Below are 25,444 nucleotides of genomic sequence, written 5' to 3'. Positions count from 1 at the left end.
GTGTGGTGATTGTGGAGATGAGCAGATAATCAAAAGATGTCACAGACAAAAGGGTCAAAGAGGTGTTGAAGGTGGTGGTATTTGTCGACAAATCTATCTGCAATCAGGTAAATTACAGTGTTTAATACACACCATTTACTTACAGTATTCTGTACATTCAGCATTTCGTCACATAACATGGAATATTTTCCCCTAATGTGGCAAATTTGCATTCATCAGCATACTGCCGCATGGAAGCAAATCTGACATCTTGCTGTTGAGATAATAGCATATCATGGGCACACACATTAGATCCTGAAATGCAGTCTAGTGGCTTGTAAGTCATCAGAAAACTCAGTGGATGATAACGTTTTAAAAGTGTCTTTTTAAAAATTGGCATTGACAAGCAAGGAATAGCCCGTACATAATTTGCAGATTACTAACATACAGATTGTGTCGTTGAACTCCACTTCGGGTATTAGGACAGATTATTCAAATTCAGTGGATTAAAAAAATGCTATATACTCCTGTTCCTATCCATTTACTCCTACACTTATTTATATATAGATCTGTTTTTTTTTTAAAACTGGAGGTGATGGAATCTTCATTGTTACTGAAATTAAGAAATATTATTAGAGCGTTGCTTTGTGCCTGCAGCTCCAACAGAGACCTCTAGTTATCAGTCATGCTGTCAAAGGAGGGTCTGTGCAGGAACCTGTCATTCTCTCACCGGTGGTGAAAAGGGAGAGGGTGAAAGATTCACATAAACAGAGTCAACCCAGAGAGGCCTGCCTCAAGATGAAATATAGGGCAAGCTTCTGGGAGGAGAGAAAGCAGATAAACAGACATTTTAATCATTTTTATTTTTTAAAATTTCTTTCTTGTGATGCGAGCATCACTGGCAAGGCCAGCATACATTGCCCATCCATAATGCAACTGAGTGGCTTGCTCGGCCATTTCAGATAATTAAGTGTCAATCACCTTGTTGTGGGTTTAGAGTCATATGTAGGCCAGACCAGGTAAGAGCAGCAGACTTCCTTCCCTCAAGCATGAATGAACTAGATGGGTTTTTACGACAATCCACTAGTTTCACGATCATTATTAATGAGACTAGTATTTTATTTCAGATTTATTGATTAACTGAATGTAAATTCTCTCAGCTGCCGTGGTGAGATTGAACTCTTGCCTCTGAAGAATGAGTCCAGGCCTCTGGATTATTAATCCAGTAACATTACCGCTATGCTACTGTCCCCATTGAAACAGTTGAGGTAGTTTTATTGAGCGCTGTCTATAACTTGCATTAAGCACAATAGGTCACATTTTTCAGCAACTCCCAGAAACAGCTCCTCATGGTGGTTCAGCAATATTTTTCTAACAAGATGTTAAAATTATTAAACTATACAAATAGTATGAGGGCTGTACAAAATCAAGAGCTCTTCCACCATGCCGCACCCCCCCCCCCCCCCCACCCCCCACCCACCCCCCAACCCAACACCATTTTTAAAAAAACTTAACATTCACATCAGCTTTGGTTGGCACTGTGAAATCGACCAGGTGAAGGGAGGAAGGGCGAGTTGGAAACACTGTACTTAAGTTGATAATATATAAATATGTAACATTAATGCTGCAAATGCCTTACCAAACTAAGAGCCTCTTTTTTATTTTACTCTTTTATTAAGTTTTTTTAGCTTTACTAACTTATCCTTCCCATCAGTACAGAGTCCCTCCCTGAAGGGCCATTTACACTGTCATGGTCACAGCATATCTGACGCACCATGAACAAAGTAATGTAAGATCTGATAGTTTGTAAAATACCATTTAATCAACTTGACTGCTTTGCACCTAGATATAAGCTAAACCTTCAGAATATTCACTTAGTCCAGCATGATAGATATATTTTTATCACAAAAGAAATAGAATTTATAAAGCCACCTGAAAAACATCTCTTACTGCTGTAAAAGTATCCACTGCAACAGCACTGTTTCTTTTTAAAAGGCTTTAGTTTGACAAAATAAAAGCAGTTATATCTGACTCATTATCTTTCTTCCATTTCTACTCTATAGGGTGATATTTGGCTATAAACAATACTGTATGGTTCATGACAATTTTTCATCTTCTATAATTTTGGGCTTCCATTACATCAAAATCCTTTTCCTCCCCTTCTTTTGAAACCAATGACTAATACTGGATTGCAGTTCCAGACACCAGTAACCCTGAGGTGCCCAATCCTGTCCTCACTGATGTCTACACACATGCACTTTCCATCTGAAAACATACAAGGAACATTACATAAATCAGGAACAGGAAGCCCATTTCATTTTCCTCCTCCTGAGACAAGGCCACTGGAGACATCTGTAATGCTCCTACTAATGTCCCATCCTAGATGTTCCTGGTTTGTGCCATTGGTCCAATGAATCATCAGCACAACAACGACAACTTGTATTTATATAGTACCTTTAACACAATAAAACATCCCAAGGTGCCTCACAGAAGCATTATAGAACAAAATACGACACATAAGGAGATATCAGGGCAGATAACCAAAATCTGGTCAAAAGTGATAATTATTGAAGCAGGGAAACGAGGTAGGGAGGTAAAGGGAGAAAATTCCAGAGCTTGTGGCCTAGGCACCTGAAGGCATGGCCACCAACAGTGGAGCAATTAAAATCACAGATGCTCAAAATACCAGAATTATATGACCACAGATATCTTGGAGAGTTGTGGGCTTGAAGAGCTGACAGAGATAGGTAGAAACAAGGCCATGGAGGGGTTTAAAAATGAGGATGAGAATTTTAATATCGAGATGTTGTTAAACCAGGTCAGTGAGCACAGGGTTACAGCCGATCAGGACTTGGTGATACTTAGGACAGAGACAGCAGAGTTCTAGTTGACATCAAGCTTACAAAGGGTAGAACGTAGGAGACTAGCCAGAGTGGGTAGGAGTGGTGAAGTCTCGAAGTAACAAAGGCATGGGAGAGGGTTTCAGCAGCAGATAAGCTGAGGCAGGGGGAGAGTCAAACAATGTTACAGGGGTGGATATACGCAGACTTAGTGATGGCGTGGATGTATGGTCGGAAGATCATCTCAGGGTCAAATATGACATCAACATTACAAATAATCTGGTAATAAGCCTCAGACAGTTGCCTGGGGGATGGATTTGGTGGCAAGGGAACAGAGTTTGTGGCAGGGACTGAAGACAATGGCTTGCTCATACTTAGTTGGGAGAAATTTCTGCTCACTGGATGTTGACAATTTAGAGACAGTGAAGGGGTCAGGAAAGATGCTGATGTACAGCTGGATGTTATCAGCGCACATATGGAAACAGATGTTGTATTTTAGGGTGATGTTGCTATGGGACGGCATCTAGATGAGAAAAAGGAGGGAGCCAAGTATAAACCCTTGGGAGACACCAGAGGTAATGGAATGGAAGCGGGAAGCAGATGATTCTCTGGGTATGATTAGTCAGGTAAGGATGGAAGCAGGTGAGTGCAGATGGACCCCAATGGATGACAGTGGAGAGGCATTGGAGGAATGCAAATTAGAACATTTAACCTCATAAATGAATATATACAAGTTTAATTCAACATTGTGTTGGCAGTCTAGGCAAAATCTTTGTTGGCAAAAATGGTTAGTAATTATACATGTCAATGTAAAGATGCACAGATTTTTTGCAAATTATATCCTTTGCCCAATATAAAAGAAGATTCACGCACGGTTGAGCACATTTTTTTTCCAAAAAAATTGCTGCCAGCAACTTGCCCATCGCTACATTTCCCCGAGATTCTTAAAACTGGAGCTTTAATTATTGGGCTTAAAAGTCTGAATTGGCAATCTATTTGTTCAGTTACTCCCACATTACTAGCATCTTCCCAAACTGCCATCAATAGTCAAATAGAATTTTAAGTACTGCCAGAATAATGGATGCAAACAAAACAAATATAAAATGATCAATTTATCATCAAGGTCTCTATGTTTATGACACCAATGTCCAGCTTAGTACTCTACAGTGTGAAATGATGCATCATAATTTCCACCTTAAAAACAAACCTCTTGCTTATATAAAAGTAGACAAACTTTACAATTGACTTCCTTTAATATAAATAAATAACACATCTCAATGTTAACACTAGCCAAGAAGATATTTTGAAAAAAACAGAAAACAGAAAAAGTAGTTGAGGCGAATCACCAGATAATTCATACAAAAAGCATTTGTAAAGAAGTGTTTTTAATAAAAGACTCCTTTTTTAAACTAATGAAATTGTTTTTCCCATTCTCACTGCTTTTGGACCGAACATAATCATGAGCTGTACAGGCAGGTGGGAAAGCTTCTCGCTGGCTTCTGTCAATCTAAGTGTGGAACCAGCCGATAGGAAGTGCAGAAGTGCCCTTTACTGCTTGTAGATGTACAGAGAGGATTAACAACACACTTCCCCATTTGGCACATAGCTAAGAGACGGAATTCTGCATGCAAAGCATTGTGGTTGCCAAATGATGTCCAAACCACTCCTGATAGATAATATGTCACTGCCACATCCAACAAAGTTTCAATTCTAACAGCTATGCAACTCACGAGTCTGTAAATCTCAATGTATTTGCTCTGTATATAACTAAATTCAGTGTGGGCCACAGATTTGTATCAGGAAGGAGGTCATCCACTTTAGATCTAAGAAAAACAAATCTGAGTATTTTCTAAGCGATAAGAAGTTAGGAACTGTGGAGGAGGACAGAGATTTAGGGATCATATGCAGAAATCACTAAAAGTTAGTGGACAAATGCAAACAATAATTAGAAAGGATACTGGAACGTTGGCCTTTATCTCATGGGGACTGGAATACAAAGGGATAGACATGAGGTGACAGTTATATAAAGCTCTGGTTAGATTCCATTGGGAGAACTGCATTCAGTTCCGACACCAACCTCAGGAAAGATATTTTGGCCTTGGAAGGGGTGCAGCACAAATTCGCCAGAATGATGCTAGGCCGAAAAGGTTGAATTATGAGTACAGCTTGCATCGACTAAGGGCTAGATTTTCGTGAAGGAGATGGGATGCAGGAGTCAGGAAAGTTCCAGGAAGGTGGGGGTGAGATGAGTCGAGCCCACTGCCTCCAAAGGCAGGACTGAGGCAGCAATGGAAATGGGCGATGGCAAGGCTGGGCAGGCTAGAAGGCCCGCCTTCCATTACTGGGACATTTGTTCAGTTGTCATTATGACTGTTAGGTACTTTAAGCCCTCACCCATCCCCGTGCCTGCTTATATCTTCCATTCCCTCCATGCCCTCCTAAATCTCCCATGACCTTCATATCTTCCATGCCCTTTCCATGCTTCCTCATATGCCCCATGACCCCAAAGCATCCTCCATACACACTCTCTCTGAGTATTCACTATAGTACAGAAGCAATAGTAAAGAGCCATTGGTAAGTCCAGCAAGTCTTTGAAATACTCCTGAAACTGACACAATAAGTAGAGACTTTGAAAATCTCCTCTGTTTAAAAAAAAAACTGGCCATCTTACAACCTCTTAAAATCAGGGCCAATCATAGAGCCGGATTTTCGCAGAGTGGGGCTGACTCTGGAGGCCTTTAAAAATGGCAGGCAGGACGAGGATGCTAAAGTCCCACCCCTATTTCTGGCACTTCCCATTTTTCTGCTGGCAGGGAGAAGCGGGCAGGGTGCGAATTACACAGGCAAGAAACCCGAATTCAGCAGGGCCATTTGAAATTAGTGCTGCATTCAAACAGACCCCTTTTTCACTGTTCCAAGGGCCTTAACCCAAAGTGTGGGAGTCACAAATTTATTGAGGAGACATATACACTTGTGAAAGGTGGATAAGGTCTATTTAAGTTTCATGATCTGAAGTTATTTAAATCCCCAGCCCTATAAACAGGGAAAAATAGACTTCAGTTTTCAGTTAGAGTAAAAAGGCGCACACCCGCGGCTGCATTGCATTGATTGATAGGCCATCTTTTGTAGATTAGAAAAAAACATTAGGCAACTGTTGCTGCAGTTTCAAGACTTCATTTCTGACATTTCCCAAGGGTTGTTATTACAGCTGGAGGTCATTATCAATACTTGGCTGAGTTTTCAAAAGTTATCTCAGCAGGGGGTCTGACTGACAATTTTAAAGGGCTAGCTGTTTTTGATGTGGCTAGTGAATAGATGTTTGTTTTTAACCACAGCTTGACTACTTGAGGGATTTAAAATATTTGAATGGGTTTCGTGAATGAATTCTTTTCAGTATTAATTGCATATGAGAGAGAACTCTCTTTGATTGTCAGAAGTTTTTTTTTCATCTCCACATGGTTCTGGTGGTCTGCCCATAGTAGATACTGGGTGAGGAGTTATTAAGGTGGCATGGGATGAGGGCTAGAGGGCCTAACAGCTTTTTACACAACTGGACCAAAGGCTCAGAGAACTGAGGAGGGCTTCTAACCATCCCACCTTGGCACTCACTCGTCTCTGTGGCCACCACCAGAGGCGGTAGGCCAGACTCAATCATGCCCCGCTCTCCCCGGAGCGAAAATTGTTCATGGGGAGGTCATTTCCAGTCAGACAGGTCCACCAAGTAGGTAGATTTCCCGACTTGAGCTTCTTGCCTTGCTGGCGAAAATCTGGCCCACAGTATCAATGACAAAATCTTTTAGCCACTCCACACCTCTTAAACCTCTTCAAAGGAAGATTCAGGACAGAACTTTTCGCTGTGGGAGCAGGTGCCCACTCAACCTGCTCGTGCGTAAAATAGCATGTGATGAAGTTGGGTGAGCATCCTGATATCATCGCGCACTCCCACGTCTTAGGTCAGCGGGCGCGCGCAGGAGCTGAAGTCGCGCCCGCCATCGACTACGAGGCCAATGAAGGCCATTAAAAAGGCAATTAAGCTGGATCTTACGTTGCTCCTGTGATTTTGCACTCATCACACAGGCAAAATGGACAGGCAGCCAGCCCACAACTTGCGAAACCTCATCCAAGGGCAGGATAAAAAGGGTCAACAGCATTGCCACTGTGAGTAGTGATGAGTTTTGGAGATAGTTTGCTGCTGGTTGCTTATTGGTACTTGGCAGCTTCATCTCTGTTCAGGGCTTCATTCTTAGCATTTCCAGGTTTCATTTCAGGACTTTTTGGTGTCTCCAAGGCTCCCGGATGATTCAGTCCATGTGGACCCTTCCAGGTATCAGACAGCCTTCCATTACCCTGGTAATGGGGATTGTGGTCTCCACTGGTGGCACCTCCTCTGAAGAGGAAGAGAGGGACAGAAGGGAGAGGAGGCCAGGTGCCCCAATGCAGCATCCAGGGGAGGGACCTGTGGGAGGAAAGGCACAGGCACAAGGGGCGCAGGGCCAGCAGGAAGTGTAAGGCGGAAGGGGCCACAGAAGATGCCACTATCCTGTTGCCAGGGTTTACAGGCAGCGATGCAACTGCCTCAATATGTCTGAGATGCAATGCCAAAGTGTTGCAATAGCAGTCATGCCTTCACAAACGTGGTGGTAGAGAGGACCATAGGTCTTCTCAAGATGCGCTTCCAATGCCTGGGCCGTTCAGGGGGAGCACTACAATACCATCCCAGAGCGGATGTCACTGATAGTGGTTGCATGCAGCACTCTCCACAATCTGGCATTGGCAAGGGAGGACCCACTGGAGGAGGAGGATCTTGACGCAGCTGTACAGGCCACAGATGATGAATCCAATAGTGAATCAGAAGAGGAGCGCGGCGAGGCGAATGCTGAGGGCGTGGAGGCAGAACTCAGTAACCTCCAGGGAGGCAGAGACACCAAGGGAGCCTTGATCCAACGCTCCTTCAGCTAGGCAACCAAATATCTGCTGCCACCTCATACCAGGGCTGCCACCTCATACCAGGGCTGCCACCTCATACCAGGGCTGCCACCTCATACCAGGGCTGCCACTGAGCTCCACGGGGTGGATGGCCATACCTTAACACTTCTGCATACTGACCCACGCCAACACGGTACTCACCCTCCCTGAGCGCAGCAGGTCATTGAACCTCTTCTGGCACTTTTCCTATGTATGCCACACCACGTCATGGTTGCTAACCTGCGCCGCAATCTCCTCCCATGTCCCCTTAGTGAGGTGCAGTGGCTTCCTCCTCCCATTTCTAGGGACAAGGGTGTCCCTCCTGCAACCACGAGGACCACGAGGCACTCATCCGAAAAGCAGGGAGCCGAGTGCCCACCCGGCCTGCCCTTCTGCCTGCCGTGTCCAGCCGCACTGGACTCCGTTACTTGAATTTTACCAAGAAGAGACATTCTTCCATGGCAGCCTTCAAGAGACTGCTTGTGCTGTTTTTAAACCCGCTGCTGGGTCACCATTGGACCCGGCGGCTGACAGGCCCCTGCCCCCACTCGGCCCTTCCCGACCAGTGGGGTGCCGCGGATCATGCTGGGCGGGCCTTAATTGGCCTGCCAGCGTGAAATCACGGTCGAGGGCCAATCGTGGGCAGCAGTCCGTTTCCCGGCCAATCCCGGGCAGCAGTCCGTTTCCCGGCCAATCCCGGGCAGCAGTCCGTTTCCCGGCCAATCCCGGGCCTGCCCACCAAACTCAAAATTCTGCCCCAGATTATTACAAGGTCAGTCAAACAAGGCTAACACTCCTCTTCAAGCTGGTGTTAACATTGCTTACTGAGCTGTCAATTGTCCATTCTTCGAGCTCAGCCAAGCATTCATAATGAGGCCGTCTAGAAAAACAGATGTCTGGCCACCTGTTCCACCTGCTTTGTTGATAGAGCAGATGGAGAAAAACTTTTGCCTTTGGTGAGAGAGTCCAGAACAAGGGGGTATTAACCTTAAAATTAGAGCCAAGCAGTTCAAGGGTGATGTCAGCAAGCGCTGCATACAGAGGGTACAGGAAATCTGGAAGCTCCCAACTCCACACTCCCAACTCCACACTCCACAACTCAAGACTGGTCACCTGAAAGTTTCAAAAGTGAGATCAATAGATTTTTGTTCAGCAAGGATATTAAGGGATAGAGAACAAAGGCGAGTAGATGGAATTAACATTAACCATGATCTAACTGATTTCCAGAATAGGCTTGAGGGGCTGAATGGCCTACTACTCCTCCTATATTTCTTTGTTCTTAGCAGATACTTGAGGCGATTTAAAATTTTGGAACAGGTTTCAAGATTGAGAGTTCTTTTCCAGTATCAATTATGTATGAGTATTGCTGAAAAAGAGACAGGCTGTTGGAGCTTTTTGTCTTGCACTCATCAGGATAGAATCTCAAGAGTACCAAATTCTACCAAGAGAGATCTGCTAATGGGTCCTCTACTACTGTCTACCGCAAGTCTACCTTCGCCAGTCAATTTAAGTGTTCAGATTTTTACAGCTCCACGCTATATGACTGGCCTTATCAGCAACCTCGTAAATAGGGCCGGAGCCTCATGCTCACCGTGCAAGCTTGATGGCAAAATAGAGCGCATCAAAGCTATCCTGCAGGATAACAGCTACCATGATCAGATCATTGCTCACTGTATGTTGCTCAAACTCATGAATGGGCATAAGGTCACTACTTTCGGTACTGAAAAGTGCCCAGTCTACCTCAGATTACCCTGGAAAGGTATAGTATCTCAAAAATTCGTGCAACAGGTGAGGCTAGCCATTTCATGCTGCTATTATGCCATAGCAATGAGTGGTATTCTCCACTAACACGACGCTGCCATCAAGCCAAAAAGACATCCTGCTTACCACACAAATGAACAATGTGGTGTATGAATTTCAGTGTTGGTGTGATGCCAAGTATGTAGGCCTTATATCCCAACACCTGGCGGATTGTGTCAAACAATACATCCTTTCAGTCGCTCACAACAGGCAGAGTACTGACTGTACTCAACCAGCCCACACTTGTAAAACTCAGAACATAGTATCCAATATTATATGTGATTCCGTGATTAAACAACACTCAATAAAAAATCCTGATTGTGCTAAGAATTCCACTAACAACCAATTTAAGATTATCAGTCAGGCTCACAATGTGGCTCACTTACGTGCGCTGGAAGCTACTTATATTCATACGCAGGGCCCTCTGACAACTAAACAAAAGTTTGAGGGATAACTGTTTCCCTGATGTATTCTCCATGGCAACATCTCGACCAATCAGCACCTTTTCTCATGCAGTATAAATTGTTGTTCCATTTGAAATTTGGTATTCTTAAGATTCGGTCCTGATGAGTTCTTGATGAAAAGCATGTCTCTTTTTTCTGCAATACTGAAGTTAAGACATAGGAACAGAAGGCAGCCATTCAGCCCATTGAGCCAGCTATGCCATTCAAGGCTGATCGAACACTTTAATGCCTTTTACTCACGCTACCCCCATAACCATTTACGTTATTGTTAATCAGAAATCTATCAATCTCTACCTTAAACATACTCAATGACTGAGCCTCCATGGCCCTCTGGGGTAGAGAATTCCAAAGGTTCACAGCCCTCTGAGTAAAGAAATTTCTCCTCATCTTGGTCCTTCTCTTATTTTGAAATTGTGTCCCCTGGTTCTAGACTCCCCAACCAGGGGAAACATCTTACCTGTATCTACACTGTCTATTCCTTTAAGTATTTTGTAGGTTTCAATGAGATCACCACTCTTTGAAACTCTAGAGAATACAGGCCCAATTTGCCCAATCATAAGACAGAACCCCCATCCCTGGAACAAGTCTCGTGAACCTTTGTTGCACTCCCTCTATGGCAATAATATCCTTTCTGAGGTAAGTGGACCAAACTGTACACAATACTCCAGGTGCAGTCTAACCAAGCTTCTGTACAATTGAAGCAAGACTTCACTACTCCTGTACTCAAATCCTCTTGTGATAAAGGTTAACATTCCATTAGACTTCCTAATGGCTTGCTGCACCTGCATGTTAGCTTTCAGTGACTTATGGACAATGACACCCAGGTCGCTTTGTACATCTACACTTTCTAATCTCTTACCATTTAGGAAATACTCTGCACACCTGTTCCTTCTACCAAAGTGGATAACCTCACATTTTTCCACATTATATTCCATCTTCCATGTTCTTGCCCACTCACTAAGCCTGTCCGAATCCTCCTGTAGCCGCTTTACATCTTCCTCAAAACACACATTCCAACCTAGCTTTGTATCATCCACGAACTTGGAAATATTACATTTGGTCCCCACACCCAAATCATTGATATATATTGTGAACAGCTGGGGCCCAAGTACTGCTCCTTGCAGTACCCCACTAGTCACAGACTGCTAACGCGAGAATGACCTGTTTATTCCTACTCTGTTTCCTGCCTGTTAGCCAATCCTTAATCCATGCCAGTATATTACCTCCTATCCCATGTGCTTTTATTTAGCTAATCAACCTCCTGTGGGGGACTTTATCAAAAGCCTTCTGAAAATCCAAGTATACTAAATCCATCGACTCTCCTTTATCAATTTTGTTAGTAACATCCTAAAAAAAACTCCAACAAGTTCATCAAACATGATTTCCCATTCGCAAATCCACACTGGACTATGCCAATCAGATCATGATTATCCAAGTATCCATGGTATCACATCCTTTATAATAGATTCTAGCATTTTCCCTACTACTGATGTAAGGCTAACAGGTCTGTAGTTCCCTGTTTTCGCTCCCCCTCCCTTCTTAAATCATGGGGTGACATTTGCTACCTTCCAATCTTCAGGAACTATTCCAGAACCTAGTTCTGTACTACAAAGCAACTAATTATATATGAGTGAGAACTCTCTAAGTTTGTTAGAAGTTTTTTTTCATCTCCACATGGTTCCTGAGGTTTGCCCACAACGGATACTGGAAGAGGTGTGTCACAGTGAAGATGGAAATCTGGTGGGATGGAGATGACATGAAAGGGATGACAAGGAAGAATGGAAAAGCTTTATGCAGCTTTTCGCAGAGTATGGGGTTTTGATTCTATTAAAGTCTTTGGTGAAAGAATAATGAGAAAGGTCCTAGTGCACTTTAATTAGATGATTTCCAAAATGTCAGAGGTACGGCTGCTTGATGGGCTTGGCTAAGGTATTTTATGAGTACTTTGTATCTGACTTTACCAAAGAAGATGATGCTGCCAGAATCATTGTGAAACAGGAAGTAGTGGCAATACTGGATGAACTAAAATTTGTTAATGAGGAGAAATTAGGAAGGCTGGCTGTACTTAAAATTGGTGGGCAGGGTCAATATAGACATGTGGTGGGACGGGGAAGGCATCGGAGACAGCGATGTCATGGGGAGGTTGGAATGGCAAGGATGAGGGGGGGGCAAGGGAGGGAAGGGGTGGCTTTGTGTAGCTTTTACCAGATGAGGTGTTTTGATTCTACCAGTCTTTGATGAAAGAATAACCAGAAATCCAATATTGAAAGTAGCGCTGTTCCAATAAAAATATGAATTTCACTACAAAAGTCTTGCAGGTCTGTGCTACTAAAAATCTGGATTCTTGATGTAATGTGACTATTATATTAAAGGAGCATTACTTGTTACCCTTCATTTAGTTGTAATTTCATGATTACTCTCTTAAAATAAAATTCTGAGGACTTTGATTAATCAGTGTTGTAATCTTAACCAAACAATCTGAGCAAAACAATCATTATTATTTAACTTGAGCCACCAGAAAGCCACAAATACTTGAAGGAAGATTGATGACATATCACCAATGATCAGTGATCAACAACAACAACTTATATTTATATAGCCTCTTTAACGTAATGAAGTGCACCAAGGTGCTTCACGGGATTGTTAAAACAAAATTTGACACCAAGCCACAATTAAGGATATATCAGGACAGGTAACCAAATGTCTTGTCAAAGAGATAAGTTTTAAGGAACACCCCAAAGAAGGAAAAAAAAAGAGGCAGAGTGGGCGAGATTGAGGGATGGAGCTTCGGGCTTTGGCAGATCAGTGAAGCAATCACCATTTCTACAATTGAGTGCACCAGAAATATGTTTTGCTGCTCTTTGCATATTTAATCATAAGGTTTAGATTAGCCATGGAAAAGGTCAAAGAGCAATCTAAAGTAAAAATATTTAATTGGAGGAGTGCCAATTTCAGTGGGGTGAGAACAGATCTGTCCCAGTTAGGCAGATCCGTAACGGAACACCGGGTTGCCCTTTAAAGAGAAGACAGTTCGGGTACAGTCGAGGTACATTCTCACAAGGCGGAGAGATAGGGCAACTAAAGTCAGAGCTCCCTAGATGATAAAAGAGACAAGAGTAAGATGCGTCCATCCTAAGAGGGCTGATAAAATCCAACCCATAGAGAGTAATCCGACGCAAGAAAAGGGTGCATATGACAGATGTCAGGTTGATTATACAAGTGAGAGCCAGGCTGAATATAGAATGTTCAGAGGGAAATTGAAAAAGGAAACAAAAAAGGCAAAGAGAGAGTATGTGAAGAGGCTGGTAGCTAACATAAAAAGGAATCTAAAAGCCTTCATAAGCCATACAAATAGTAATACAGAGTAGTAAGAGGAGGGGTGGGGCCAATTAGGAACCAAAAAGGGATCTATGCATAAAGGCATAGGGCATTACTAGGGAATTTTGTGAGTACTTTGTATCTGTCTTTACCAAAGAAGAAGATGCTGCCAGAATCATTGTGAAACAGGAAGTAGTGGCAATACTGGGTGAACTAAAATTTGTTAACGAGGACAAATTAGGAAGACTGACTGTACTTAAATTTGATAAATCACCAGGACCAGATGCGATTCATCAGGATGCTGAGAGAAGTATGGATAGAAATTGCAGAAGCACTGTTCATGACTTGCCAATCCTCCTTAGATACAGGGATGGTGCCAGAGGACTGGAGAATTGTGAATGTTGCCCTTGTTCAAAAAAAGGGTGTAAGGATAAATCCAGGAACTACAGGCCAGTCAGTTTAACTTCAGTCATAGGAAAGCTTTTAGATACAATAATCTGGAAGAAAATGAACGGTCATTTCAACAAGTGTGGATTAATTAAGGAAAGCTAGCACAGATTTGTTAAAGACAAATTGTGTTTAACTAACTTGACTAAGTTTTTTGATGAGGTTACAGAAAGGGTTGATGGGGGTGCTGCAATTAATGTGGTGTATATGGACTTCTAAAAGACATTTGTGCCACATAATAGGCTTGTCAGCAAAAGTGAAGTTCATGGAATAAAAGAGACAGAGGCAGCATAGATACAAAGTTGGCTGAGCAACAATAAGCAGAGAGTAACGGTGAACTGTTGTTTTTCAGGCGAGAGGAAGGTACACAGTCATGTTGATAATGGGGCCACTGCTTTTCTTGACAATATTAACGACATAGGCTTAAGTGTATAGGGCACTATTTCAAAATTTCCAGGTGACACAGAACGTGAAATTATTGTGAACTGTGGAATATAGTGATGGACTTCATGAGGACACAGACTCGTGGAATGGGCAGACATGTAGCAGATGAAATTTAAAGCAGAGAAGTGAAAAGTGATTCATTTTGGTAGGAAAAATGAGGAGAGGCAATGTGAACTAAAAGGCAAAATTCTAAAAGGGGTAAAGGAACAGAGGGACCTGGGGATATATGTGCACAAACTGTTGAAGGTGGTGGACAGGTTGAGAAAGTGGTTAAAAGGGCATATGAGGCACTAGGCTTTATAAATAGAGGCATAGAGTACAAAAACATGGAAGTTACGATGAACCTTTATAAAACACCGATTTGGCCTCAACTGGAGTATTGTTCCAATTCTGACCACCGCTCTTAAGGAAGAATGTGAAGGCTTTAGAGAGGGTGCAGGGAAGATTTATGAGAATGGTTCCAGGGATGAGAGACTTCAGTTATGAGGGCGATTGGAGAAACTGGGGTTGTGCTCCTTGGGGAAGGTTGAGAAGAGATTTGAGATGTTCTAGATCATGAGGGATCTAGACAGAGAAGGTAGAAAGAAATCATTGCAGTAGCAGAAGAGTCAAGAACCAGAAAATGTAGGTTTAAGGTGTCTGGCAAAAGAGCCTTTGGTAACATGAAGTAAACCTTTTTATAGAATGAGTGGGTAGGATCTGAGAGTGTTGGGGAGGCAAATTCAATTGTGGCTTTCAAAAGGGAATTGGATAAGCACCCGGAAATAAAAAAATTTGAAGGGCTCCAAGTGCGGAGGTGTGGGACTTGCTTAGTTGCTTTTGAGACAGTTGACTTGGCATGACGCGTTGTATGGCCTCCTTCTATGCTGTAACTATTCTATTATTCTGTGAACTCTTCTAAGACCAAAGGAGACTTTACTGACCAATTAAAAAAGAAATTTGAGTCACTGGCATTGGAAGAGTTTAAACAAGATCTTGCAAACTATGAATTGCTGGAAAAATCAGGTTTATCTGTTCTTAATGATCAAGACATCCCCTCTATTTTTTTTTAAATAGTGCATCATCAAATATATGTACAAAATATGCACACTTACCAACAATCAATCAATTAGACATCATCAGGTTCCCCACTGCCCAATTAAAATAAAGGACCAACAGATCCAGGACAAGGCATTTTTCAGAATGTTATATGAAACACAAACTAATTTGCAAACGGAACTGCGGCACAGCTTTGTTCCGTGCCAAACTTCATGGACATGCCAGGACCGAAGCAAGTCACCTTTCATCAACAGTAAAACTAGTTTCAGCCATCATCGCCAATAGTTTATTTGCACAGTGTCACTCACCTTGGTTCAAGAAGCTCCAGTTCTTGTAGACAAATAGTTAGAGGAATCTTACTGAAAGACCAAGACTCTGAATCGACCAACTGGGTCACATGGCTTAGGAGCTTCATCTCATAATCAAATTCCAGAATTCTCCAGTACCCTAATTTACGGAAGGAAGGAAAGGGGCAGTGTAAAAACAGATGATTCCTCAATTAAGGCAAAAATGTACAGCTTGCTATTTTAATTAAAACGTGTGATTAATATTCTGGCTTGCTAGCAGTAATAGACACCACTCCAGTCAGTGCAAGCTGCCTGTTTCAGAGAAAATGAGGGCACAGTAGGAACAAAAAATAATTCACCAATGAAACACATGTCAGAGCTGCTACAACAGTGATGAACATTTGTATACTGAATCACATAAACCTGTCAGCTCAGGTATCATAAACAGCAAAGTTCAAGCAGTTTTGAAAGCTTACCTCACTTTGCTAATTTTGTGGTCTCTTGAAATAATCTAAAGACTGATATATATATATATATATATATATATATATATATATATATATATATATATATATATTATATATAGTTTGAAGGAGAATTCAGTCATCACCTTACATAAGGTATTATGGTCAACAGCAAATTGTGGGTCCTTATGTACCGAGATGTTATAACAATCTTTGACGATGTGATCAGTGAAGAATTATATCATCACTTGACTGACAAGGCACTTAACCAGGATTTGTTTACGCATTGGACATAATTATTCTCGGTGTTAAATTGTCAATTGAATGTCACACACTGTGACCAAATAACTTAAGGTTGATATTTCTGTTAGGCAGGATAAAAGGCTTCATAACTGAATACGCACTACCATAGGGAGAGTCAGATGACCTCATACCACGATTACAAAGCTCAGTTTAACAACATAATTTGACCTCTGGGATGCATTCTGCTGAGCTCTTGGTTTCCAAGTTTGATGCCTTAATCGGTCCTATCTAAAAGTTAGCAACTCACACTTCGGTACAGGTCCAAAAAAAGGAACAACTTCCCAGCCACTCACCCGCGTGGGCATTTTCAAGGGAACATTGATTTTCTGGTTATTCTACTGTGGCGAGTAAGGACAACGCAGTCAATTACATTCTGGTTTTCATCCAAACCATGCATTTTCCAGCAGGAATCACTGGACAGTGAGCAGAAGAGGTGTCCTTGACTAATGTCTCACCTTGCACCCCAACTAACCTTGACAACAGATTGAACCTGGGCTGGCTCAGTAATGTGCCATACAGAACAATTATCAATGGAGTCATTAGTGCTGCTCTTGATACAAAGGCCATACAGCTTGGGTGTTGTCAAGGCCCACAGCCTTTGATGTGTAAAGCCCACTCAGCTGCTGCTTAATGTTGCTTGGACTGAAATAAATTGAAACTATAACTGTGGGAATCTGAGACCTTCAGGTATTTACATCTTAGCAACATATTATGTTAACCTACTAGCCTAGCAGACAGTGTGTTCTTTAAAGTGGTGAGTTAGAGATTCAAATATTGAATTTCTGCAGAGGTTTCTTCCACTCATCCACCATAATACTGATGCAATAGTATGTTAACGCAGGGGAAAAAAAGCATCATAAGTAACATTTAGACATTTTTTGTGGCTCGGTGAAGTTATGTGAGATGAACAGGACAGCCTCTGTGGAAATTCACCCCCATTCACCTCCACTCTTCCAATTTACCTTCAATCCTGCATGCATGTATCAACTGTAACTGCTGCATTATTTCCTGTTCGCTGGCTTGAATAGTTTCCATTAAATCCTCCTTTGTATACTGAAATGCAAAGAGAAAAGCAATATCAATCAAAAGACAAACATATCAGATATAAAATTTACTAAACTATGGCGAAGCAAAACTGTGAGGGGGGGACATGATCAAATTACGATGCGTGGTTCCACAGGGTGGTGGGGTGCAGTTCAATTATCTCAGGAGTTGGAGCGGTGCTGTGAAGTGGCACTGAGTGTAGCTCAACAACGAAAGAAAATATCATCTTACAGTTCGCTTTCATTCTCCACTCAGTTGCCACCTTAAGTTTCACTAACAAATCCTGACAGCGAATTACCTCCCACCCAACAAACCAAATCTACAGATTTTGAGGGAGGAAGGTCTTGGAACAAAGATTGACACCTTCAATAAGATTCTCTCACAAGGGCCCGCTCTCATATTACCTTTATTGTAAACTTGAAAATGCAATTATTATTTTCCATGTTGCAGATATTCTTCGCCTTGTGGGAGTTCTTCAAATTATGGAGCTTTGCACATGAGATTGAAAGAAGACAGACAGACAGACTTGCATTTACACAGGACATCTCAGAGTGCAACCAACTTAGTCCTTTTGATGCCCAATCATTGTTGTAACGGAGGGATTATGGCAGCCAATTTGCGTACAGCAGTCAGGTCTCACAAGTAGCAATGTGATAATGGCCAGATCATCTGTCTTAGTTGTGTTGAGCGAGGGATAAATATTAGCCAGGATACCAGGAAGATTACCCCAAATCTTTTTGAAATAAAGCCATGGGATCATTTACATCCACTAGAGGAAGCAGCTGGTGTCTTTGTTTAACATCTCACGCAAAAGACAGCACCTCTGGCAGTACAGCATTCCCTCAGTGCTGCACTGGGAGCGTCAGCCTAAATTTTTGTGCTCCAGGAGTGGGATTTGAACACATGGCCTTCTGATTCAGAGGTGGGAGTCTACTAACTGGGCCACAAGTTAGCCTTTATGGCTCAGCAGATTTGTCCCTGTGAGTAGCTGGACCATAAGACCAGGAGAATCCCACATTTAACCCATGGTCTGTATTGAGTTAGCTGATCTCAAGCTAGGCAGCAGCAGGGTTGTTACAATTACCCTCAGCATTGCTGGTTTGAGGGATGCAAAACATCAACAAGAAATTCTAGTCTGAAATCCAGAGCTAACATACATTCTAACTTGTTAAATATAATGGTCCAAAAAGAAATAACTACCCATAAAAAATACCTTTGGATAAGTTGAACTTCTTTCTTTCTCACTAGAAGGCCCCTCGTATTGGTTTTCCATTAGAAGTTTCTTTAACTTCTTCAATTTCGGCCGAGATCTTTTCAACTCCCAGTAGCTTTTAGCAAAACCATAAATCTGTACAAAATCAAAGGATGTTTAATTAAAAGAAACACCACTATAGCATTGGAAGTGGCTGGTTGAGGATGAATTATGAAGATAGGCAATCTCAGTTTCGGTTTGAAGGCAATTGTATTATTTCTGCAAGTTGTTTGTATTCAAACCCAATAACAAGAAACCCACTGACACGTAATTTAATCCCAAATACTTTCTATTTTACTTTTTGTACAAAACCTGTATGCTTTTACAATTTAACTTACTCAAAATTGCCTCCACAGCTAAGTATTTTGGTCCAAACATCTGCGGGAGCAGGGGGGGGGGGGGAGGGGAAAGAGGTCTACCTTTCTTCCAGCATATTCCTGGGCCCCACAAACCTTCTCCTCTGTCAGATTCTCCACACTTCTTTCCCCCTCCAGTATTCTGTTGCAACCATTTACACTTCCTCTGGACCAATCTTTTGTTTCTCTGCTTCTCTCATTTAAATCTTGCACTGTCATCACTTTTGTTACTCAATCATCTTTTGCCTTCTGACATATCACAAACCTCTCCCTTTTGTTCTTTTCCTGCCCCTTTACCTGCTTAAATCCTGTTCATATTTAACATTTTTCAGTTCAGATGAAAGGCCAGCGACCTAAATGTTGACTGCTTCTCTCTCCAGAGACAATACCTGACTTGAGTGTTTTGACATTCTTTGTTTTTACTTCAGATTTCCAGCATCTGCAGTATTTTGTTTTTCCCATTTAATCTGTCCTGTCCCATCACAATTTTAAACATCTCTATTAAATCACCCCATAATCTCCTCTGTTCTAATGAAAAAAGCCCCAATTTATCAAGTCTGTCTCTGTATTGTTATCTCCACATTCCAAGCAGCAATCTAGTGAATCTACACAGTATCTTCTTAACTTCACCCACATAATTCCTATAATGTAGAGCCCTGAACTGCACACAGTACTCCAAACATAGTCTTAGTAAGCATTTATAGACTTATCATACATCGGGATTTAATTATTCCATACCTTTTTCAATGTACCCCATTAATTTTCTTTATGGCTTAACCATTTGAGGTGCTGCTTTCAATATCTTGTGAACACCAAAATACCTCTTAAGGTTTTCCACCATCAATGAAGTTCAAGTTTGCACTATGATGGAGTGTTTCTTTTTATTCATTTTACGGAATGTGGGTGTCACTGGCTAGGCCTGCATTTACTGCCCATCCCTAATTGCCCTTGAGAAGGTGGTGGTGAGCTGCCTTCTTGAGCCGCTGCAGTCCATATGGTGTAGGTACATCCACAGTGCTGTTAGGGAGGGAGTTCCAGGATTTTGACCCAGCGACAGTGAAAAAACAGCAATATATTTCCAAGTCAGGATGGTGAGTGGCTTGGAGGGGTACTTCCAGGTGGTGGTGTTCCCACGTAGCAATGGTCTTGTCCTTCTAGATGGTAGTGGTCATGTGTTTGGAAGGTGCTGCCTAAGGAGCCTTGGTGAGTTTCTGCAGTGCATCTTGTAGATGGTACACACTGCTGCCTTTCATGACTCCTCAGATACCAAAGCAGTCCATGTCCAAACGCAGCAGGACCTGGACAATATCCTGGCTTGGACTTAGAAGTGGCAAGTAACATTCGTGCCCCGCAAGTGCCGGGCAATGCCATATGGGTTAGTGGGTTGCAAAGTCATATGAGTTAACTCCCTGATTATGCTGAGATAGCAAGGCCTTGGGTCAGGAATTTCAGGATTGTCCTAGCAACTGTCCATCTTGAAGATCTTCTTCTTTACAACTCACTAAGCCAGTGGTGAGGGAAGAAGGCAACATGACAGATTGTCATTAAACCTCAAATGGCACACTGATACACTTTAGAGAAAGAAATGTGCTGCCTTACCCTGGCCTGGCCTATGTGTGACTCCAGCCCCATACCAACATGGTTGGCTCTTAACTGCCCTCTGAAAGGCCCAGCAAGCTGTTCAATTGTGCCAAATTACTTGCACTGATTCAAGAAGATGATCCACCACCACCTTCTCATTACAACTGGGAACGGGGAGTAAATGACGGCTGTGTCAGCAATACTCACATTTGGAGAATAGTTTTTTTAAAACCCATTTGTATCTCAATACACACATGGGTGTGCAGAGTTAATTATTCCCTCAAGAAGTCCTTGTTTACATAAAGACTTCACCTGACAGTGTATCAAATGATCTGTGCTCGAGTCAGATGTAAGCTGGTCAGGGGTTCTGCAATCAGGTATGATGAGCAACATGTTTGATGTATCAGCTATCTTCAGATCATAAGTTTTATCTTCACTACACAACACAGCATGTTCATCCGCATCACCTCGGATAGTCAGGCTGAAAGCAAAAAAACAAAACACTGAACTGAGTTTAAGCATTTTTAAAGAAGAATAACATTAGATATGTCCTTATTTTGAACATGTCAAACCATAAAAATCGTGCATACCATTCAACCCTCCAAGGCAACAGAGGTCTAGGAACTAACCTACTGCTTTAGCAAGAGTAGAGCAAGACTGGGGGAAAGAGGAAAGAGGGGTGGCAGTAGCACTGAGAGTGAGAGGACAGCAAGACTTGGTGGGGTGGGGGGGGGTGGGGGGGTGAAGATAAAAAAGCAATGACAGCAGCACCAAGAGCAAGAGCACAGTGAGACCAATGGGATGATAAAAGAGTGGTGGCAACACCACCAACAGTGAGCACAGTGAGACCAGCAGGAGGATGAAAGAGCTAATGGATTCACAGCCAACTGCCGCATTTGAAAAAAAAAATCAGGTGTGCTGTCCCAGGGTTGGCTGGTGAGTATTTCCCTTTCTCTCCCAAGGGCATTCGTTCAAATTAGGAGCTAAGTCATTAAAAACTTTAATCAAGGCAAGCATAGCAGTAAGTAAATTAATAGGAATATTAGCACAGGTCTAGAGGCATTAATTCAAATTAATACTTTAAACAAGGAACTAAGTAGATTGTAAAAGAAGGAATAGAGATTTTTTTTAGATCATGGGCAGCTGAAACTTGTTGCTTGCAATTCTGTGCAATGTGGGAGTTTCAGAACACCACATGTTTTGTGGGAGCACGTCATTACGGGTCCTGCATGGTATTGCCCCTCCAGGCGCCAGGGTAAAGGACATCACTTGAGAGGGTGCAGAAAATTCTGCAGGGGGAAGGGAGTAAGGCAGAAGTTGTGGTACATGTCAGGACTAATGACATAAGTAGGGCAGCTATTGAGCTCCTACAGTCAGATTTTCAGGAGTTAGGGAGGAAGTTAAAAAATAGTACCTTAAAAGGTAGTAATCTCTGGATTATTCCCAGTGTCACACACTAGCGAGAGCAGAAATAGGAAAATAGAGAGGCCTGAGGCATGGTGCAGGAGGGAGGGCTTCATATTCTTTGAGCATTGTGACCAGTTCTAGGGCAGGAGGCAGCAATTCAAAAGGGACGATTTGCATGTCAACGGGACTGGGACCAGTGTACTCGAGGGAAGGTTCACTAGTTTGATTGGGGAAGGTTTAAACTAAATTAGCAGAGGGGTGGGCATCAGCATACAGGAGCAGAAAAGAGGAACAGGGTGCATAATTTCAGAATGTCAGACAGTAATAGAGAAGGGAGTAGCACCATATTAGATAAGAGTGAACTAAGAAGGACAATGATGAACATAGAGGTTTAGAATGCATGTATGTCAACACACAAAGTGTGGAGAATAAGGTTGGTGAGCTACAAACACAAATAACTATATGGGAAAATGATATTGTGGTAATAATGGAAGCATGACTCAAAACTGCGTGGTTAATATTCAAAGATGTAAAGTGTTCAGAAAAGATAGAAAAGGGAAAAAGGGGAAGTTGGGCAGCAGTACTGATTAGGGAAAACATTGTAAAGTTGGAAAGAGAAAATGTCCTTGATGGGCAAAGACAGAACCTATTTGATTAGAGTTGAGAAGCAAAATCGGTATGATCATGCTACTGGCGGTAATCTATAGGTCTTCAAATCTTGAGAGAGGTGTACAGGAGCAAATCTGCAGAGAAATCACAGGGATGTGCCAGAACTACAGAGTGCTGATACTGGGAGACTTCAATTACCCAAATATCGACTGGTTAGAGGGTTAGAGTAAAGGGTAAGTGGGGTTGGGGGTGGTGGGGGGGGAATTTAAGAAATGTGTTCAGGGGAACTTCCTTGACAAATATTGTCTCTTTCCAACTACAAAGGGCACATTGCTGGATCAGATACTGGGGAATGAGGTGGGCCAAGTGGAACAAGTTTCTGTGGGGTGGGGGGGGGACACTTGGGTAAGAGTGATCATTGTATCATAAGGTTTAGATTAGTGATGCAGAAAAACAAGGAACAAACGAAAGTAGAATGTCTAAATTGGAAGAGGACTAATTTTAATGGTATGAGAAGGGATCTGGTCCAGGATAAAATGGAACCAAAGACTCACAATATAAACTGCAATGGAACAATGGGTGATCTTTAAGGAAGGGATGCTTCAGCTACAGGCTAGGTACATTCCAATAAGGGAAAAAGATAGGGAAACCAAAAGCCAAAGCTCCTTGGATGCTTAGGGAAATGAAGAATATGATGAAACAAAAAAAAAAAGGATGTATGATACATATCAAGTGAATTCTTCAAGCAAGAACCAGGTCAACTACAATCGGTTGAGAGGGGAAGCGAAGAGGAAAATAAGATTGGCAAAGAGAGAATATGAAAATCAAATGGCAGTCAGCATAAAAGGTAACCCAAAAATCTTCTACTGGAATGTAAAGACTAAGCAGATAGAAAGAGTTGGCGTGGGTCCTATTAGGGACAATATATGTATGTATATATGCTTTATAAAACTCTAGTTAGGCCACAACTAAAGTAGGGCAACCAGCTCTGGTCGCTGCACCTTAGGAAAGGTATGAGGGCCTTTGACAGGGTGCAGAGGAGGTTTACCAGAATGGTTCCAGGGATGGGGATTTTAGCTACAAAGTTAAGCTGGAGAACACGCAGGGTTGTACTTGGAGAACAGGAGATTGAGGGAAGATTTGATAGAAGTTTACAAGGTTACGACAGATTTAGATAAGGTAGACAAGGAAAAACTGTTACAATAGCTTATGGTACAAAGACTAGGGGACACAGATTTCAGGTTTTGGGCAAGAGATACAGGGGGAATACGAGGACGAACGTTTTACGCAGCAAATGGTAATAACCTGGAACTCGCTGTCCATGAGGGTGGTGGCAGCAGATGCAATCAATGATTTCGAAAGGAAATTGGATGGGCACTTGAGGGAAATAAACTTGCAGAGCTATGGGGATAAAGCAGGGGAATGGGATTGATTGGTTTACTCTCGAGAAATCTGGCATACACGATGGGCCAAATGGCCTCCTTTTGTGCCGTAAATAACTCCATTATACAGTTTCTCAGCAGCAAGGCTGCTATATAGAATATATGGCACAGAAACAGGCCAGTCAACCCAACTAGCCCATGCCAACTGTTACACTCCACTCAAGCCTCTTCGTCATCTAACTATCAGCATAACCCTCTATTCCCTTCTTGCTGGCTACTAAGTTTGCTCTTCCACACAAGTGGAAACACTCCATCTACCTATTCTTCAAAATATTTCATAATTTTGAAGACCTATAGATTACCCCTCAGCCTTCTTTTCAAGAAATAAAGAGCCCTAAGCTGTTCATCCATTCCTGGTAATAAGTATAACCTCATAGCTCTGGTATCATCCCTGTAAATCTCTTTTGCACCTTCTCTGCTGCTTCTATACCCTTTTTATAATATGGCACAGTACTTTGTGGTTGAACCAAGGTTCAATACAAGTTTACCAATCACTTCTCTAATTTTCAATTCTTCTTCTGCAGTTCTCTGCCCAAAGGCAATTCACCAAACCACAGCAAAGTGCCATGATTTTTTACTACAGGTAGGATGCAGAGGCAGACCTGATGTCTAAATCATTGGGACCAAGTTTCTACCATCTGCCACTCTACATAACCATCCTTTACTCCTACACTCTGCTTTCTGTCTGACAGCCAGCTATCTGTTACGTGTCCCCTGATTGTGCGTGCTCTGATTTTAGTCATTAGTTGATTATAGTACCTTTATCAAAGGTCTCTTGGAAAAGATATATTGCACCTATTGTATTGCACTTGTTTATTCTCTGTTACCTCTTCAAAAAACTCAAAGAGGTTGGTCAAGCAAGACCTGCCTTTTTGAAACCCATGTTGACTATTCATGATTATATTTTGGTTTCTAGATTTTGTTTCTATTTTCTCCTATAGTAAGGATTCCATTATTTTTCCTACTACTGATGTTGTTTGGACACATTCTATCTCCCCGTTTAAATATAGGTATAATGTTAGCTATCCACCTGTCCTCTCACATTAAATCTTTTCTCTAACTAATTATTAAATATGTGTGCTAGTGCCTCTGACAACTCTTTCTTGCTTCTTTTAAAATTCAGGGGTGCAATCCATCTGGGCCAGGATTTTATCCTGAGTTTAATCATTTCTTTTATCTCTTCACTTTTAAATGTGGTTATATCATTTCTAATCTCATCTTCCAATGCCATGTCCATCTGATCTGCCTTCCTGGTGAACACTGAAGCAAAATCATTATTTAACATTTCTACCATTTTGCTATTGCTGCCTGTGATTATCCTGTCTGTCACTTAGTGACCCTATTTCCATCCTGACTTTATTTTTATTTGTGTCCCTGGCACTTCAGTGCAGTACCAAGTGAGTG

General features: G+C 42.1%; 1 protein-coding gene across 2 annotated transcripts in view; it reads right to left on the bottom strand.

The window, feature by feature from the left end:
- dscc1 (DNA replication and sister chromatid cohesion 1) overlaps window positions 1–25,444 on the bottom strand; it is a 60,029-nt gene that overhangs the window by 30,896 nt on the left and 3,689 nt on the right. For both annotated transcript variants that reach the window (XM_078540149.1, XM_078540151.1), the window contains exons 2-5: window positions 20,895–21,063; window positions 18,607–18,741; window positions 17,312–17,402; window positions 15,604–15,742 (exon numbers count right to left, since the gene is read on the bottom strand). In XM_078540149.1, coding sequence (XP_078396275.1) covers window positions 15,604–15,742; window positions 17,312–17,402; window positions 18,607–18,741; window positions 20,895–21,063 — 534 coding nt within the window. The remainder of the gene's footprint in view (window positions 1–15,603; window positions 15,743–17,311; window positions 17,403–18,606; window positions 18,742–20,894; window positions 21,064–25,444) is intronic.

This window comes from Cetorhinus maximus, chromosome 4 (assembly GCF_964194155.1).
Source record: "Cetorhinus maximus chromosome 4, sCetMax3.hap1.1, whole genome shotgun sequence".
In the NCBI taxonomy this organism is placed as follows: Eukaryota; Metazoa; Chordata; class Chondrichthyes; order Lamniformes; family Cetorhinidae; genus Cetorhinus; species Cetorhinus maximus.
The sequence above is the reverse complement of the archived record's forward strand: the minus strand, read 5'-3'. Positions and strand labels throughout refer to the sequence as shown.